The sequence below is a fragment of the Somniosus microcephalus genome, chromosome 3, assembly GCF_052327205.1.
Source record: "Somniosus microcephalus isolate GS21.2 chromosome 3, FLI_Smic_1.0, whole genome shotgun sequence".
Taxonomy (NCBI): Eukaryota; Metazoa; Chordata; class Chondrichthyes; order Squaliformes; family Somniosidae; genus Somniosus; species Somniosus microcephalus.
Window position 1 is genome coordinate 98855997 of NC_140989.1, and position 16241 is coordinate 98872237.

Here is a 16241-nt window from a genome sequence, read left to right on the forward strand (position 1 = left end):
AGCGAGGTGTGCGTATCTGCGCTGGTGCTGGGTGCGCTTATGTCTGGTGACGGTGCGCCCTCAGAGGCTGGAGGCTCCTCTGAGGAGCCGTCTTCCTCTACCTCCTGGACAGTGGAGAAGGGGGGTGGGTGGGGTCTCTTGATGGACCCATGGAAGAGTAAAGAGATGAGATAGATATGTCATATGAAGAATGGGTACAGATACCATTATGCACTTGATGACCATCCAATAGCTGCTGATCTCAGTCTCCATATGAGTGACTGATGTATGCCATGTAGCTGTATGAGATGTAATTCTGTTAACAAGTTACTGAGATGTCCCCCTCTTTCCGTCCCCCACCTCCAGCTGCTCGGCAACTCCATATACTTCTAAGGCAGCCTCCTCTGCTGTTGTAAGGGTGGCAAATGATGGAGGGCCACCACCGGTTCTCTCCCTCTCCTTATTGTGGGCTCTCTTTTCCTGCAAGGAGGGAAAGAAGCGAAGGTTAAGTGAGACTGTTGGAATGAGTGTAAGGATGGGTGGGTTAGATCTTTAGAGGGAGACTACGATGGAGTGGGGTGGCAATGCCAAGTGGCCTCCTTGTGTGTTGTTAGTTGGTGTGGTTGCGTTAGGATGAGGGTGAGTGTGAGGGGTGGCTAGTCAGATGGGGATGTGATAATGTAGATAGAGAGGGATGGGTGGGTGTGTAAGGTATGTTGGTGTGAGTAAGGATGTGCAGGAGTATCCTTGGGAAAGCCGAGTAATGGGGATGTGATGAGAGGCACAGCAGGATGAAGTTGAGTGTGGCTTTGCACTCAGCTTTTCTGATCTAATTAGATAATTGAAACGTTTCTGGCACTACACCCAGGTCCTCCTGACCACATCTCTGCTGTCCACCTCCTCGGCTCGATGGAGCCAGGCTCCATTTGTCTCCTGGAGAGGGAAGAGGACCTCCCTGTGTGCCCTCACTCCCTGTGTACTCTCACTCACTGTGTACCCTCACTCCCTGTGTACTCTCACTCACTGTGTACCCTCACTCCCTGTGTACTCTCACTCACTGTGTACCCTCACTCCCTGTGTACTCTCACTCCCTGTGTACTCTCACTCCCTGTGTACCCTCACTCCCTGTGTACCCTCACTCCCTGTGTACCCTCACTCCCTGTGTACTCTCACTCCCTGTGTACTCTCACTCACTGTGTACTCTCACTCCCTGTGTACTCTCACTCACTGTGTACTCTCACTCACTGTGTACTCTCACTCCCTGTGTACTCTCACTCACTGTGTGCTCTCACTCACTGTGTACTCTCACTCCCTGTGTACTCTCACTCACTGTGTACCCTCACTCCCTGTGTACTCTCACTCACTGTGTGCTCTCACTCACTGTGTACTCTCACTCCCTGTGTACTCTCACTCACTGTGTACCCTCACTCCCTGTGTACTCTCACTCCCTGTGTACTCTCACTCCCTGTGTACTCTCACTCACTGTGTACCCTCACTCACTGTGTACCCTCACTCCCTGTGTACCCTCACTCCCTGTGTACCCTCACTCCCTGTGTACCCTCACTCCCTGTGTACCCTCACTCCCTGTGTACTCTCACTCCCTGTGTACTCTCACTCCCTGTGTACTCTCACTCCCTGTGTGCTCTCACTCCCTGTGTGCTCTCACTCCCTGTGTACTCTCACTCCCTGTGTACTCTCACTCCCTGTGTACTCTCACTCCCTGTGTACTCTCACTCACTGTGTACTCTCACTCCCTGTGTACTCTCACTCCCTGTGTACTCTCACTCCCTGTGTACTCTCACTCCCTGTGTACTCTCACTCCCTGTGTACTCTCACTCCCTGTGTGCTCTCACTCCCTGTGTACTCTCACTCCCTGTGTACTCTCACTCACTGTGTACTCTCACTCTCTGTGTACTCTCACTCCCTGTGTACCCTCACTCCCTGTGTGCTCTCACTCCCTGTGTACTCTCACTCCCTGTGTACTCTCACTCCCTGTGTACTCTCACTCCCTGTGTACTCTCACTCCCTGTGTACTCTCACTCCCTGTGTGCTCTCACTCCCTGTGTACTCTCACTCCCTGTGTACCCTCACTCCCTGTGTACTCTCACTCCCTGTGTACCCTCACTCCCTGTGTACTCTCACTCCCTGTGTACTCTCACTCACTGTGTGCTCTCACTCCCTGTGTACTCTCACTCCCTGTGTACTCTCACTCCCTGTGTACTCTCACTCCCTGTGTACTCTCACTCACTGTGTGCTCTCACTCCCTGTGTGCTCTCACTCCCTGTGTACTCTCACTCCCTGTGTACTCTCACTCCCTGTGTACTCTCACTCCCTGTGTACTCTCACTCCCTGTGTGCTCTCACTCCCTGTGTGCTCTCACTCCCTGTGTGCTCTCACTCACTGTGTACTCTCACTCACTGTGTACTCTCACTCCCTGTGTACTCTCACTCCCTGTGTGCTCTCACTCCCTGTGTGCTCTCACTCCCTGTGTACTCTCACTCCCTGTGTGCTCTCACTCCCTGTGTGCTCTCACTCCCTGTGTGCTCTCACTCACTGTGTACTCTCACTCACTGTGTACTCTCACTCCCTGTGTGCTCTCACTCCCTGTGTGCTCTCACTCCCTGTGTGCTCTCACTCCCTGTGTGCTCTCACTCCCTGTGTGCTCTCACTCCCTGTGTACTCTCACTCCCTGTGTACTCTCACTCCCTGTGTACTCTCACTCACTGTGTACTCTCACTCCCTGTGTACTCTCACTCCCTGTGTACTCTCACTCCCTGTGTACTCTCACTCCCTGTGTGCTCTCACTCCCTGTGTGCTCTCACTCCCTGTGTGCTCTCACTCACTGTGTACTCTCACTCCCTGTGTACTCTCACTCACTGTGTACTCTCACTCCCTGTGTACTCTCACTCCCTGTGTACTCTCACTCACTGTGTACTCTCACTCCCTGTGTACTCTCACTCCCTGTGTACTCTCACTCCCTGTGTACTCTCACTCCCTGTGTACTCTCACTCCCTGTGTGCTCTCACTCACTGTGTACTCTCACTCCCTGTGTACTCTCACTCACTGTGTACTCTCACTCCCTGTGTGCTCTCACTCCCTGTGTACTCTCACTCCCTGTGTACTCTCACTCCCTGTGTACTCTCACTCCCTGTGTACTCTCACTCCCTGTGTACTCTCACTCCCTGTGTACTCTCACTCCCTGTGTACTCTCACTCCCTGTGTACTCTCACTCACTGTGTACTCTCACTCCCTGTGTACTCTCACTCCCTGTGTACTCTCACTCACTGTGTACTCTCACTCACTGTGTACTCTCACTCACTGTGTACTCTCACTCACTGTGTACTCTCACTCCCTGTGTGCTCTCACTCCCTGTGTACTCTCACTCCCTGTGTACTCTCACTCCCTGTGTACTCTCACTCCCTGTGTACTCTCACTCCCTGTGTACTCTCACTCCCTGTGTACTCTCACTCACTGTGTACTCTCACTCCCTGTGTACTCTCACTCCCTGTGTACTCTCACTCCCTGTGTACTCTCACTCCCTGTGTACTCTCACTCCCTGTGTACTCTCACTCACTGTGTACTCTCACTCACTGTGTACTCTCACTCACTGTGTACTCTCACTCCCTGTGTACTCTCACTCCCTGTGTACTCTCACTCCCTGTGTACTCTCACTCCCTGTGTGCTCTCACTCCCTGTGTACTCTCACTCCCTGTGTACTCTCACTCACTGTGTACTCTCACTCCCTGTGTACTCTCACTCCCTGTGTACTCTCACTCCGTGTGCTCTCACTCCCTGTGTGCTCTCACTCCCTGTGTACTCTCACTCCCTGTGTACTCTCACTCCCTGTGTACTCTCACTCCCTGTGTACTCTCACTCCCTGTGTACTCTCACTCCCTGTGTACCCTCACTCCCTGTGTACCCTCACTCCCTGTGTACCCTCACTCCCTGTGTGCTCTCACTCCCTGTGTACTCTCACTCCCTGTGTACTCTCACTCCCTGTGTGCTCTCACTCCCTGTGTACTCTCACTCCCTGTGTACTCTCACTCCCTGTGTACCCTCACTCCCTGTGTACTCTCACTCCCTGTGTACTCTCACTCACTGTGTGCTCTCACTCCCTGTGTACTCTCACTCCCTGTGTACTCTCACTCCCTGTGTGCTCTCACTCCCTGTGTGCTCTCACTCCCTGTGTGCTCTCACTCCCTGTGTACTCTCACTCCCTGTGTACTCTCACTCCCTGTGTACTCTCACTCCCTGTGTGCTCTCACTCCCTGTGTGCTCTCACTCACTGTGTACTCTCACTCCCTGTGTGCTCTCACTCCCTGTGTACTCTCACTCCCTCTGTACTCTCACTCCCTGTGTACTCTCACTCCCTGTGTACTCTCACTCACTGTGTACTCTCACTCCCTGTGTACTCTCACTCCCTGTGTGCTCTCACTCCCTGTGTACTCTCACTCCCTGTGTGCTCTCACTCCCTGTGTGCTCTCACTCCCTGTGTACTCTCACTCACTGTGTACTCTCACTCCCTGTGTACTCTCACTCCCTGTGTGCTCTCACTCCCTGTGTGCTCTCACTCCCTGTGTACTCTCACTCACTGTGTACTCTCACTCACTGTGTACTCTCACTCCCTGTGTACCCTCACTCCCTGTGTGCTCTCACTCACTGTGTACTCTCACTCACTGTGTACTCTCACTCCCTGTGTACTCTCACTCACTGTGTACTCTCACTCACTGTGTACTCTCACTCCCTGTGTACTCTCACTCCCTCTGTACTCTCACTCCCTGTGTACTCTCACTCCCTGTGTACTCTCACTCCCTGTGTGCTCTCACTCACTGTGTACTCTCACTCACTGTGTACTCTCACTCCCTGTGTACTCTCACTCCCTGTGTACTCTCACTCCCTGTGTACTCTCACTCCCTGTGTGCTCTCACTCACTGTGTACTCTCACTCACTGTGTACTCTCACTCCCTGTGTACTCTCACTCACTGTGTACTCTCACTCCCTGTGTGCTCTCACTCCCTGTGTACTCTCACTCCCTGTGTGCTCTCACTCCCTGTGTACTCTCACTCACTGTGTACTCTCACTCCCTGTGTGCTCTCACTCCCTGTGTGCTCTCACTCCCTGTGTACTCTCACTCACTGTGTACTCTCACTCCCTGTGTGCTCTCACTCCCTGTGTGCTCTCACTCCCTGTGTACTCTCACTCCCTGTGTGCTCTCACTCCCTGTGTGCTCTCACTCCCTGTGTACTCTCACTCCCTGTGTGCTCTCACTCCCTGTGTGCTCTCACTCCCTGTGTGCTCTCACTCCCTGTGTGCTCTCACTCCCTGTGTGCTCTCACTCCCTGTGTGCTCTCACTCCCTGTGTGCTCTCACTCCCTGTGTACTCTCACTCCCTGTGTGCTCTCACTCCCTGTGTACTCTCACTCCCTGTGTACTCTCACTCCCTGTGTGCTCTCACTCCCTGTGTGCTCTCACTCCCTGTGTGCTCTCACTCCCTCTGTACTCTCACTCCCTCTGTACTCTCACTCCCTGTGTGCTCTCACTCCCTGTGTACTCTCACTCCCTGTGTACCCTCACTCCCTGTGTGCTCTCACTCCCTGTGTGCTCTCACTCCCTGTGTACTCTCACTCCCTGTGTACTCTCACTCCCTCCACAAGCATATGGAGGGAGTCATCGGAGAACCTGGGCGCAGCCCTCTGTCTCAGAGTCCTCATGTTTGGCAACTTTTCCAGCAGTCCAATTGTGCAGTCTGCTGCCTGCACTATCCTAGATGAACCTTCAAATGCAATGTGGCCAGGGCCCCTTTAAATATGCCAGCTGAAAGCACGTCATTGCTGATGTCATCAGACCCGCACCATTTAATAGGGCCAGGTAATGCGCAGGGCGGGCTTAGTAGGCCCCATTAGCACAAAGTCCATTTCTGCAGCAGGATGGAAGCAGCAACGGGGTCACGACTTGCCCCGGCGACCGCCTGCACCTGACCCGCCCAGGCAAAGGAAATTCCGGCCGTTATGTCACAGTGCAATTGTAGTTGTGACAGTATTAGAATCTTTGAAAATGAGGCCCTTAAAACTTCTATTTACTTAGAGTGGGGGGAAAAATTGAAAGACCAGCTCAATTGGAATGTTTCACACTTGTTAATTATCAAAAGTGGTTAACACTGTGTGGGTTCTTGCATGTGAAGAATGGCCTTTGTGAGGCATCAGAGGGCCACCAGAATCCATGGAACCACACCTCAATACGATTCACCACCTTCCTGAAGGAATTCTTAGGGTAGAAATTTGGAAGGGAGGCAAGAAACTAGTTTAAATCTCACAGAAATAACAACAGAAAATGCTGGAAAAACTCAGCAGGCCAGGCAACATCCGTGGAGAGAAATTAGAGTCAACGTTTCGAGTCAAAACCCTTTATCAAGACTAAAGAGGCACAGGGAATGAAATAGATTAAGAGGCCGGGCTGGGAGATAACAAAAGAGAAGAGACATTAAGAGGTATTCAAAACGAGACGAGATGGTGATAGGACTAGTGGAGACAAAAGACGGCTCTAGATTAGGTGTGAAATGCGCTGGCAGAATGGGAGACAGCTGCCATGTGGGAGAGAGGAAAAAAAAAGGAAAGTGGGGGGGGGAGGGAAAAACCAAAACAAAGGTGTGGATAAAAAACATAAGTAAAAATGTAATAGGGGCCGAGGTTATGATGTGAAATTGTTGAACTCGATATTGAGTCCGGAAGGCTGTAAAGTGCCTAATCGGAAGATGAGGTGCTGTTCCTCGAGTTTACGTTGAGCTTCCATGGAACATTGTAAGAGGCCAAGGACGGTGAGGTCCGAGTGGGAATGGAGCGGTGAATTAAAACGACAGGTGACCGGAAGCTCAGGGTCACCCTTACGGACTGAACGGAGGTGTTCCGCAAAGCGGACACCCAATCTGCGTTTGGTCTCCCCAATGTAGAGGAGACCGCATCGTGAGCAGCGAATACAGTATACTAGATTGCAAGAAGTACAAGTAAATCGCTGTTTCACCTGGAAGGGGTGTTTGGGGCCCTGGACGTGGGAAGTGGGGAGGTATAAGGGCAGGTGTTGCATCTCCTGCGCTTGCATGGGAAGGTGCCAGGCGAAGGGGAAGGGGTGCTGGGGTGATAGAGGAGTGGACTAGGGTGTCTCGGAGGGAGCGGTCCCTACGGAATGCTGAAAGGGGAGGGGAAGATGCGTTTGGTGGTGGGATTACTTTGGAGGTGGCGGAAATGGCGGAGGATGATCCGTTGAATGTGGAGGCTGGTGGGGTGAAAGGTGAGGACAAGGGGAACCCTATCGTGGTTCCGGGAGGGGCAGGGGTGAGGGCAGAAGTGTGGGAGATAGAACGGACACGGTCGAGGGGAATCCTCGGTTGAGGAAAAAGGAAGACATATCGGAAGCACTGGTGTGGAAGATGGCATCGTTGGAGCAGATGCGGCGGAGACGGAGAAACTGGGAAAATGGAATAGAGTCCTTACAGGAGGCGGGGTGGGAGGAAGTGTAGTCCAGGTAGCTGTGGGAGTCAGTGGGCTTGTAGTGAATGTTGGTCAATAACCTATCCCCAGAGATGGTGACGGAGAAGTCGAGGAAGGGAAGGGAAGAGTCAGAGATGGACCATGTGAAGGTGAGGGAAGGGTGGAATTGGAGGCAAAGTGAATGAAATTGTCTAATTCAGGGCGAGAGCAGGAAACGGCACCGATACAGTCATCAATGTATCGGAAAAAGAGGTGAGGGAGGGGACCTGAGTAGGACTGGAACAAAGAGTGTTCCACATATCCCACGAAAAGGCAGGCATAGCTAGGACCCATGCGCGTACCCATAGCAACACCTTTGATTTGGAGGAAATGAGTGGAGTTAAAGGAGAAGTTGTTCAATGTGAGAACAAGTTCAGCCAGGCGGAGGAGGGTAGTGGTGGATGGGGACTGGTCGGGCCTCTGTTCAAGGAAGAAGCGGAGTGCCCTCAGGCCATCCAGATGGGGGATGGAGGTGTAGAGGGATTGTACGTCCATGGTGAAAAGGAAGCGGTTGGGGCCAGGAAACTGGAAACTGTTAAAGTGGCGGAGGGCGTCCGAAGAGTCGCGGATGTAGGTGGGAAGAGACTGGACAAGGGGAGAAAAGATAGAGTCGAGATAAGTCCTGTGGGGCAAGAACAGGCTGAAACGATGGGTCTACCAGGGCAGTCCTGTTTGTGGATCTTGGGAAGGAGGTAGAAGCGGGCTGTGTGGGGTTGGGGAACTATGAGGTTGGTGGCCGCGGGGGGAAGATCTCCAGAGGAGATGAGGTCAGTGACAGTCTTGGAAACGGTGGTTTGATGTTCGGTAGTGGGGTCATGGTCCAGGTGGAGGTAGGAGGAGGTGTTGGAGAGTTGGCGTTCAGCTTCCGCTAGGTAGAGGTCAGTTCGCCAAACAACAACAGCATCACCCTTGTCAGCAGGTTTAATGACAATGTCAGATGTTGTAGCTATTTTGGTTTTGTTTTGAACATGACTAGCACAGTACCATCATGCTGAACTGATAAATGTTTAGCCTTGGAAAGGGCTGTAATTATATTAATGGCAATTTTCAAATGGTCTCCAATTAAGATTTCAATCTGTGATTAGAGGGTGTATGAGAAATACAATATCTCAGTGTCATACTGTTTAAAGTAATGTAACATTATCATGTGTAAGAAATTATTTTGTCCCCTGTACCTTGCAGACTGACATTCATTTTTTTAAAATTTATATGTGTATATAACATAAAGCTTGATACTTTGGAGTTTATTCATGAACACGAATACATCCATGGTGATATCAAGTCAGCAAACCTGCTTCTGGGCTTCACGAATCACAAAGAGGTATTGTACATCGTATTTGCTGATAAAAAGTAGTTATGTGTGTTTATTTTAGTTAATGAAAAAAAAAGGTCCTGCAGAGAAAATGCATAAGAGTAAAAGGTAAAAGCTGCTGTGATGTGGCTGGTTTAGGAATCTCAACTATTTTTTCAAATCTGTGGGAGTTGCTAACAGTGACCACATGAGCATTTGTGGCATGTTGAATATGTCAGTTCTCTAAGTGTTAGATTCTTGTAGCATTCACCCCATAAATATTAATAAGTTGCAGGTCTTATTGTCATGTTATTTCAGGTATTGTAACATTACTGTGCTACTCAAATAACTTTAACTGCAGTATGCAGACTGTTGATGAGAACTGTTGAATGGAGAGTAAATGCAAAGGTGTTTGCAAGAATATTATGCATGAAGCAATGTAAAAGTGTAAGAATCCTAGTGAAGAGAAATGCTAACCATTTTAACAATGTGAAACTGTTCTATAGTTTGTTATAGTAAAAGTGATCTCAGCAACTTTGCCAGAAAACTGAAGAGAAATTACAGTTTATTGTATCACCTGATTTCTTAAACCAAGTTTTAGACGTATACATTTTGATTGGCAAAGTTCATGTACAAATGCTTAACATTGTCATACTACATTCTGCTACGCTACGTATTACTTTTAAACGGCCATCAAATCATTTAAAATAAATGGGTTAACGACACCTAAAAATAATGTGCAGAGGAATGTAGTACAGCCATATTAAATGTTCATAGATAAACGTCACTGATAAGGAAATATGCCTCATAATGTTATATAACTAGTTTTGCTGAATTTGCAATGAGATACTAAGTCTTCAGTAATGTAAGATGGGTTGGAAATCCCTTTAACACTGTGGTTACATTGTGGCCTAGAGTGATTCAGTGAGCTCCCTGTGGGCAACATTCAAAGAGCGACAGTGTCTACACCGACATCCAATTGCACTATTGCAGCAAACGGATGGCAAGGGACATTATCTGTTACCACACTGGGGGTGCTTTGTTGCCTGGAGATGCTTTGTGGGGAGATCAAAGGCTCTTTCAGCATCAGACCAGGCCTGTATTTGTTAGTCCTGGTTATGATAGGAAGGTCATAGCTGGATAGTTGAAATTTTTCACCAGTATTGGGGGATATATTTCCAAGTTCATTTGGAGGTGGAGTCATAATTGTACTTGACTTGTGATTGCATTTGATATTTTTAATTTAAGGAGGATAATTCAATAAGGAAGGAGTCTTGAGCGAGTTCCAGGCTAGCCCAGGAATAGGAACATTAGGAAAAGGAATAGACCATTCAGCTCCTCTGGCCTGCTCCGCCATTCAATTAGATAATGGCTGATCTGCACATCAACTTCATTTTCCTGCCTTTGCTCCATATCTCTTGATACCCTTACCTAACAAAAATCTATCTCAGTCTTGAGAATTGTCCTACCCTCCACAGAATCTTGGAAAGTTCAGTCAGATAACCAGGTCAGGCATTTTCTGCATTACATGCAAGCAATGTTTTGTCCCTAAATATTTTTCGAGTTACCATAAATGAAGAACCAGTCTGTAATCTTAAAAGTAATAAATTAAGAATATAATATGACATTTTAATGTAACAAAATTACCAACTTTTTTTTCAATTCTGTTTAAACTGATCACTAATTTGTAAATTGGTGTCACAACACATTGGTATTGTAAAATCATGTACTGTGCAGTGATGGGACACTAGATTCGCACCCATGATTCATCTCTTAATGAGTTTCTCACCTCACTTACAACATCATTGGAAAGGCTGAACAAAGGAGTTTTTCAGAGTGCAGAAAAAACAGCTTTGATTGGAAAGTCTGCAGTTATGATGTAGAGAATGATAGGATAACAATGCCATTTTCTGCTAAACAAGAAAATAACAGCCTTTTCATCTAAATGCTTTTAAATGTTTCAGATTTATCTGGTAGATTATGGTCTTGCCTTCAGGTACCGACCTAATGGAACTCACAAAGAGTATAAGGAGGATCCCAAGAAAGGTCACAATGGGACGATTGAATTTACCAGTATAGATGCTCACAAAGGTGTAGGTAAGAATGACATCCATTCAGTCACCATATTATTAATGGTGTAGCCTGTCAATTTGGGGCGGCATTTATATTACGTGACTTGTTAACTAACACTTTATTCCAACCAGCCCAGTGGTTGCTTTGCAGTATGGGTTATGAAAGCTTCGAGCTGACCCAGCAGGAAGTGATGCAATCCATAAAACACCATGCTGTACTCTTCCAGTAATGCAGCTCTATAATAATGTTGTAAATAATGACATTGTCAGTTCTGATATCATAATTTGGGGAGTAGAATTTAATTTGGCTTCCAAATTCAATTGAATCATTTTAGCTTTTCTGTCCAGTCCAACAGCTAGCAATTGATCTAAAAATAGTTTTTCAACTGTAAATCATATACTTTCAAAAAGGCAAGCTTCATTGGAATGAGGGATGAACTAAAAGAAGTTAACTCGGAGGTATCGCTGAATGATCTCTCAGCTGAGGGGGAATGGAAATATTGTAATATTGAAAATGGAAGATAAGTAAGTACCCAAGAAAAATAAGTATAAGCTAAAGAAGCATTCACCAAAATGGATAGGACAATTAAAATGGAAATAAGAAAAAAAACAATCTATACAATGCCTACAGGGAAAAAGGAGAAACTTTGGTAGGAAGGCTGTGATTGCATGGAACCTGGAGGTTCACATATGGGTTCTTTGAATGCTTTTGGTGGGGGAGGGCTATGGGGTTATTGATATCACAAGGGGCTGCTATATGGTCTATTTCTTTGGTGAGGGTGGGGGAGGGCAGCAGGTAATTTTAGGGAGAGCATTGGGGCCAGGACCCTAAGGCCATGACAACTGGATTCCTGATGCCTTTAAGTGAGGCTTTACATACACCTTCATTCTGCATTTCCAGCCAATGTTGCTAACGTTACATGACATGTCCTTTACCATTATAAATCACCAGTGCCACTTTGAATGTAACTGGTAAGGTAGGTGAATGTTGATACTTTTATGATACAATTTCCTATTCAGATAGTATGACCGAGGACTTTTCAATGCATTTTGAAATGGAATGTTATGACCCACTCAGTAATTTTAATGTATAATAGAATTTCTAGAAGTATTTTCTGGCATAATTTCTGATAGATGGTGGAATCACCTGTCCTGAAATGGGTGTGTGTATTTAAATAAGGCAGTAATGATGTGCTAGAACACATCCCATTTTCCATCATTCCAACAGAAGTCATTTTAAAGAGCCAAACACAGATTTAAAAGCTTTGCAGGTTTCTTATTTCTCCATGGAATTTGAATTTATTTTTTGCTGCTACTAACTACATTTCCATCTGCCATTATACTGTTTGTTGTGGGGCTGCCTCCCCCCCGCCCCCGCCACCCCCCCCCCGCAATCCCTTAAGATAGGGTGCAAAATGTGGAATTCCTTTGTACCTTTGCTTCCTATAGGAAGAAGACAGGCAGGCTAGTGAGGCTGCAGTGCATATGTATGACACCTACCCATTGGTACTCCCAACACCGGAGAATACAGACAGATGCTCCCACCTGCATTTGCCTGAGGTGGAAAAGCACAGCAGCCTGAAGATGATGTGGAATACAACCTTTTCCTGGCTGCAAGGCACATTCGTGCGATGCTGATACAGAAGACCATTTCTTGACTACCACATTTGGGTACTGCACGAGCAGTCCCATAGAAAACTCTTTCCCACTACTGGCATGTTGTCATCTGCAGAACTTTTCCTGTGCGCATCAACTAACATAATTCATCAAAGCCACAACTCAGCCATTTGCAAACCCAGAAAAAATTTGTAACCATAATTTTCATCAAAATCATAGTACATGTGTAAATCCTGGTGTGTGAAGTATAAATTCTTAAATGTAATCTAGTGTTCCTCCTTGGTTCTACCGGAGTAGCAGGGGGGCATGAAATGACTGGCTGTTTTGTGTCACCATGAACTTCTGGAGACTGATATGGCCCCAGTCTCATGGCAGCTAAGTACTGAGATGGACCTGCTACAGGTTACACTTCTTGTGCTGCTGCCTCGTTTCTGCCATGTGCAGGCATTGGACAGGGCTGGCAGGAAGGTACGGATGTGCTGCTATCCTGAGAGACAGCATCGTAATCTAATCTCACTCCTGACGTGCCACTTGTACTAGGCACTGGTTGTACAAGGCATTGATCTTCAGGAAAGTAGGCCTAATGGGGTCAATGAGATCTGTGAAGCACTGTGGGATAATTGACTGTATCTCAGTCTCAATTGCTTGGTGGCTCCAAGAGACAGTTATCTCCATTTTGGCATACCAGGCAACAGCTTTAATGACTTAAAATAAAAAAGAAAGACTTGCCTTTATACAGCACCTTTCACAACGTCAGAACGCCCCAAAGTGCTTTACAGCCAATGAAGTACTTTTGAAGTTTAGTCACTGTTGTAATGTAAGAATTGTCACATGGATTACCCCAATCGAATATCCAGAGTGTGCTTGTGAGCAGGTATGCCAGATTGGGGGAGGTGTTGCGTAGAGTTCCACAGGGGTCAGTGTTTGAGCCCCTGTTGTTTCTACTCTACAAAAAACCTGGATCCCAAGAATAATTGTAAGCTTATCCCTATTTTAGAGATGCTTCCAAATTTGGTATCAGTAGGGGCACACATTGAAGCTAAAGATTTGCAGAGATATTTAGATATGTTGTGTGTAGTTGGGCCAGAACATGACATTCTTGGGTTGAACCTTCCACTGCCATTCCCTTCCTGCCTTCTTGATGGTGGCTGAGGCACACACTTTCCCCTCCTTCCTCCTTACAGGCTTCAAAATCCTCTTGTCTTTATTGGGGGGAATTTTAACCCCCCGGGTGGGTAGGGGGTTAAAAATGGGCAACCCAACTCCAACCCGCTCATTTCCAGTTTTAACAGAGGCGGATCGGGCGGCAGGCGACCAACCCACTCTCAGGAGGTGGGTCAGTCACTAAAATATTTTAAGGAGGCTGCGTGCCTCCATTTTATGTAGAGTTTTATTTTTTCCCAGGCCTTGGAGAGGCGAGAAGAATCAGATCCATCAGGTAACTGCATTTACAGCACTGACTGTGGGCCAGGAGGAGCAGGAGTGCTTCCCTGTTTACCCCTGTGATCGGACCCCCAGCGATCGGCCAACCCCTCCCCCCACCCCTGATGTCTGACCCCCTCCCCCCCCGCACCCCTCCCACGTTAACTTGCATTTACATAGTGCCTTTAACATAGTAAAACGTCCCAAGGCATTTCACAAGAGTGTTATCAAACAAAATGTGACATCGAGCCACATGAGATATTAGGGCAAAGAGCAAATCTTGGGCAAAGAGGTAGGTTTTAAGGAGTGTCTTAAAGGAGGAAAGAGAGGTTCAGTGAGGGAATTCCAGAGCTTAGGACCTAGGCAACGGAAGGCACGGCCACCAATGGTGGAGCAATAAAAATCAGGGATGCTCAAGAGGTTAGAATTGGAGGAGTGCAGATATCTTGGAGGGTTGTAGAGCTGGAGGTTACAGAGATTGGGAGGGGCGAGGTCATGTAGGGATTTGAAAACAAGAATGTGAATTTTGAAATTGAGGCGTTGCTTAACCAGGAGCCAATGTAGGTCAGCGAGCACAGGGTGATGGGTGCAAGTTAGGACACGGGCAGCCGAGTTTTGGATGACCTCAAGTTTACGGAGGGTAGAATGTGGGAGGCCAGCCAGGAGTGCATTGGAATAGGCAATTCTAGAGGTAACAAAGGCATGGATGAGGGTTTCAGCAGCAGATGAGCTGAGGCGGGGTGGAGTCGGGTGATGTTCTGGAGGTGGAAATAGGCGGTCTTAGTGATGGTGCAGATGTGTGGTCGGAAGCTCACCTTGGGTTCAAATATGACACCAAAGTTGCGAACGGTCTGGTTCAGCCTCAGACAGTTGCCAGGGAGAGGGATGGAGTCGGTGGCTAAGGAGTGGAGTTTGTGGTGGAGACCGAAAACAATGATTTTGGTCTTCCCAATATATAGTTGGAGGAAATTTCTGCTCATCCAATACTGGATGTTGGATGTAGTGTATGTACCTTTAAGAGGAACTATGTTTTTGAAGCCCCTGTGTACTGTAGTACTGGTAGTGACCACTCGGGTATATAAGCCTGTGTAGCGTCTTGTGTTGTTAGTTCACCTCCAGACTTTGTTCAGTAAACACTTGTTAAATCAACTCCTGCATTCCATGTCTCCATTAACACACGGATCTAACAGTGGCGACGAGTTAGAAACGAACTTACCTGCAATTCGGCAGCACCTCAAGGGGATCGATTCCTCAGATGAAGGTCGAAGCCAGAAGCAAGGAAAAAAAAAAAAGTAACTCGAAAACGAGGGCCAGGCTTGGTCTCCAGTCTGTGGTTTCCCCAGCTAAACGGGCTGGTGGCAGGTAGTGCACTGATCCTTCCTGGACTGCAGCGGGCTAGAGCTCGATCGGGTGGCTCTGCAACGGGGCCGGGCAGCGAGTCGGGAAGCAGAATCAAAGAGAGAGAGAGAGGGTGGAGCACTCAGGGCGCGGCCGGGGTTGCAAAGCAGGTCGGCGTTCGGACCGAGCACAGGGAGGGGAAAGTCCCAGAGGGTCCGCTCCACGACGGGAACGGTTCTCCAAGTAACGGAGAAACTATTGAAGCGATATATAAAAAAAAATAGAAATACCGCGAAAAGCTGCAGGTCACAACAGGAACTGCGGAGAACAGCGTTGGCAGCGGCGGGAAAGCGCGGGAGGCGCCATCTTAACTCGGCGGGGAAGAAAGAAAAGCGCGGGAAGCGCCATTTTAGATTTTCAAGATGTCGAAGACTGGCAATATTACTGCTTTCGATAGTGATATAGAAGATTGGACCACATATGTGGAAAGAGTGGAGGTATATTGCAAGGCGAATGAAGTAGCGGATGATAAAAAGGCATCGGTACTTCTAAATCTGATGGGCGCAAGGACATACGGGCTGTTACGAAACTTGATCACTCCAGCCAAACCGATGGACAAGAATTTTAAGGAGATTGTTGATACCTTACAGGAGCACTTAAACCCAACACCGCTGCTGATAGTGGAACGATTCAAATTCTTCAGGAGGAATCAGCACAAGAATGAAAGTAACGCTGATTACCTCACCGAATTATGAAAGCTGTCAAAGCACTGCCAATTCGGGGCAGGACTGGCAGATTCTCTACGAGACAAATTCGTCTGTGGTCTCCTAAGCGAAGGAACACAGAAAAGACTACTTTATGAGAAAGATTTGACACTGGACAAGGCTTTCAGTGTGGCTGTATCATACGAAGCAGCAGCAAGAGGAGCTGTAGAGATACAGCAAAAGCCACAGGACTTCGGCACCCATGAAATGACACGGGGTTTCGAGAGATGTTATC

The 16241-nt window shown here is 47.8% G+C and overlaps 1 protein-coding gene across 5 annotated transcripts in view; it reads left to right on the forward strand.

The window, feature by feature from the left end:
* Positions 1 to 16241, forward strand: part of LOC147121227 (serine/threonine-protein kinase VRK1-like) — a 336605-nt gene that overhangs the window by 233206 nt on the left and 87158 nt on the right. For all 5 annotated transcript variants that reach the window (XM_085981413.1, XM_085981409.1, XM_085981411.1 and 2 more), the window contains 2 exons: positions 8731 to 8823; positions 10758 to 10890. In XM_085981413.1, coding sequence (XP_085837539.1) covers positions 8731 to 8823; positions 10758 to 10890 — 226 coding nt within the window. The remainder of the gene's footprint in view (positions 1 to 8730; positions 8824 to 10757; positions 10891 to 16241) is intronic.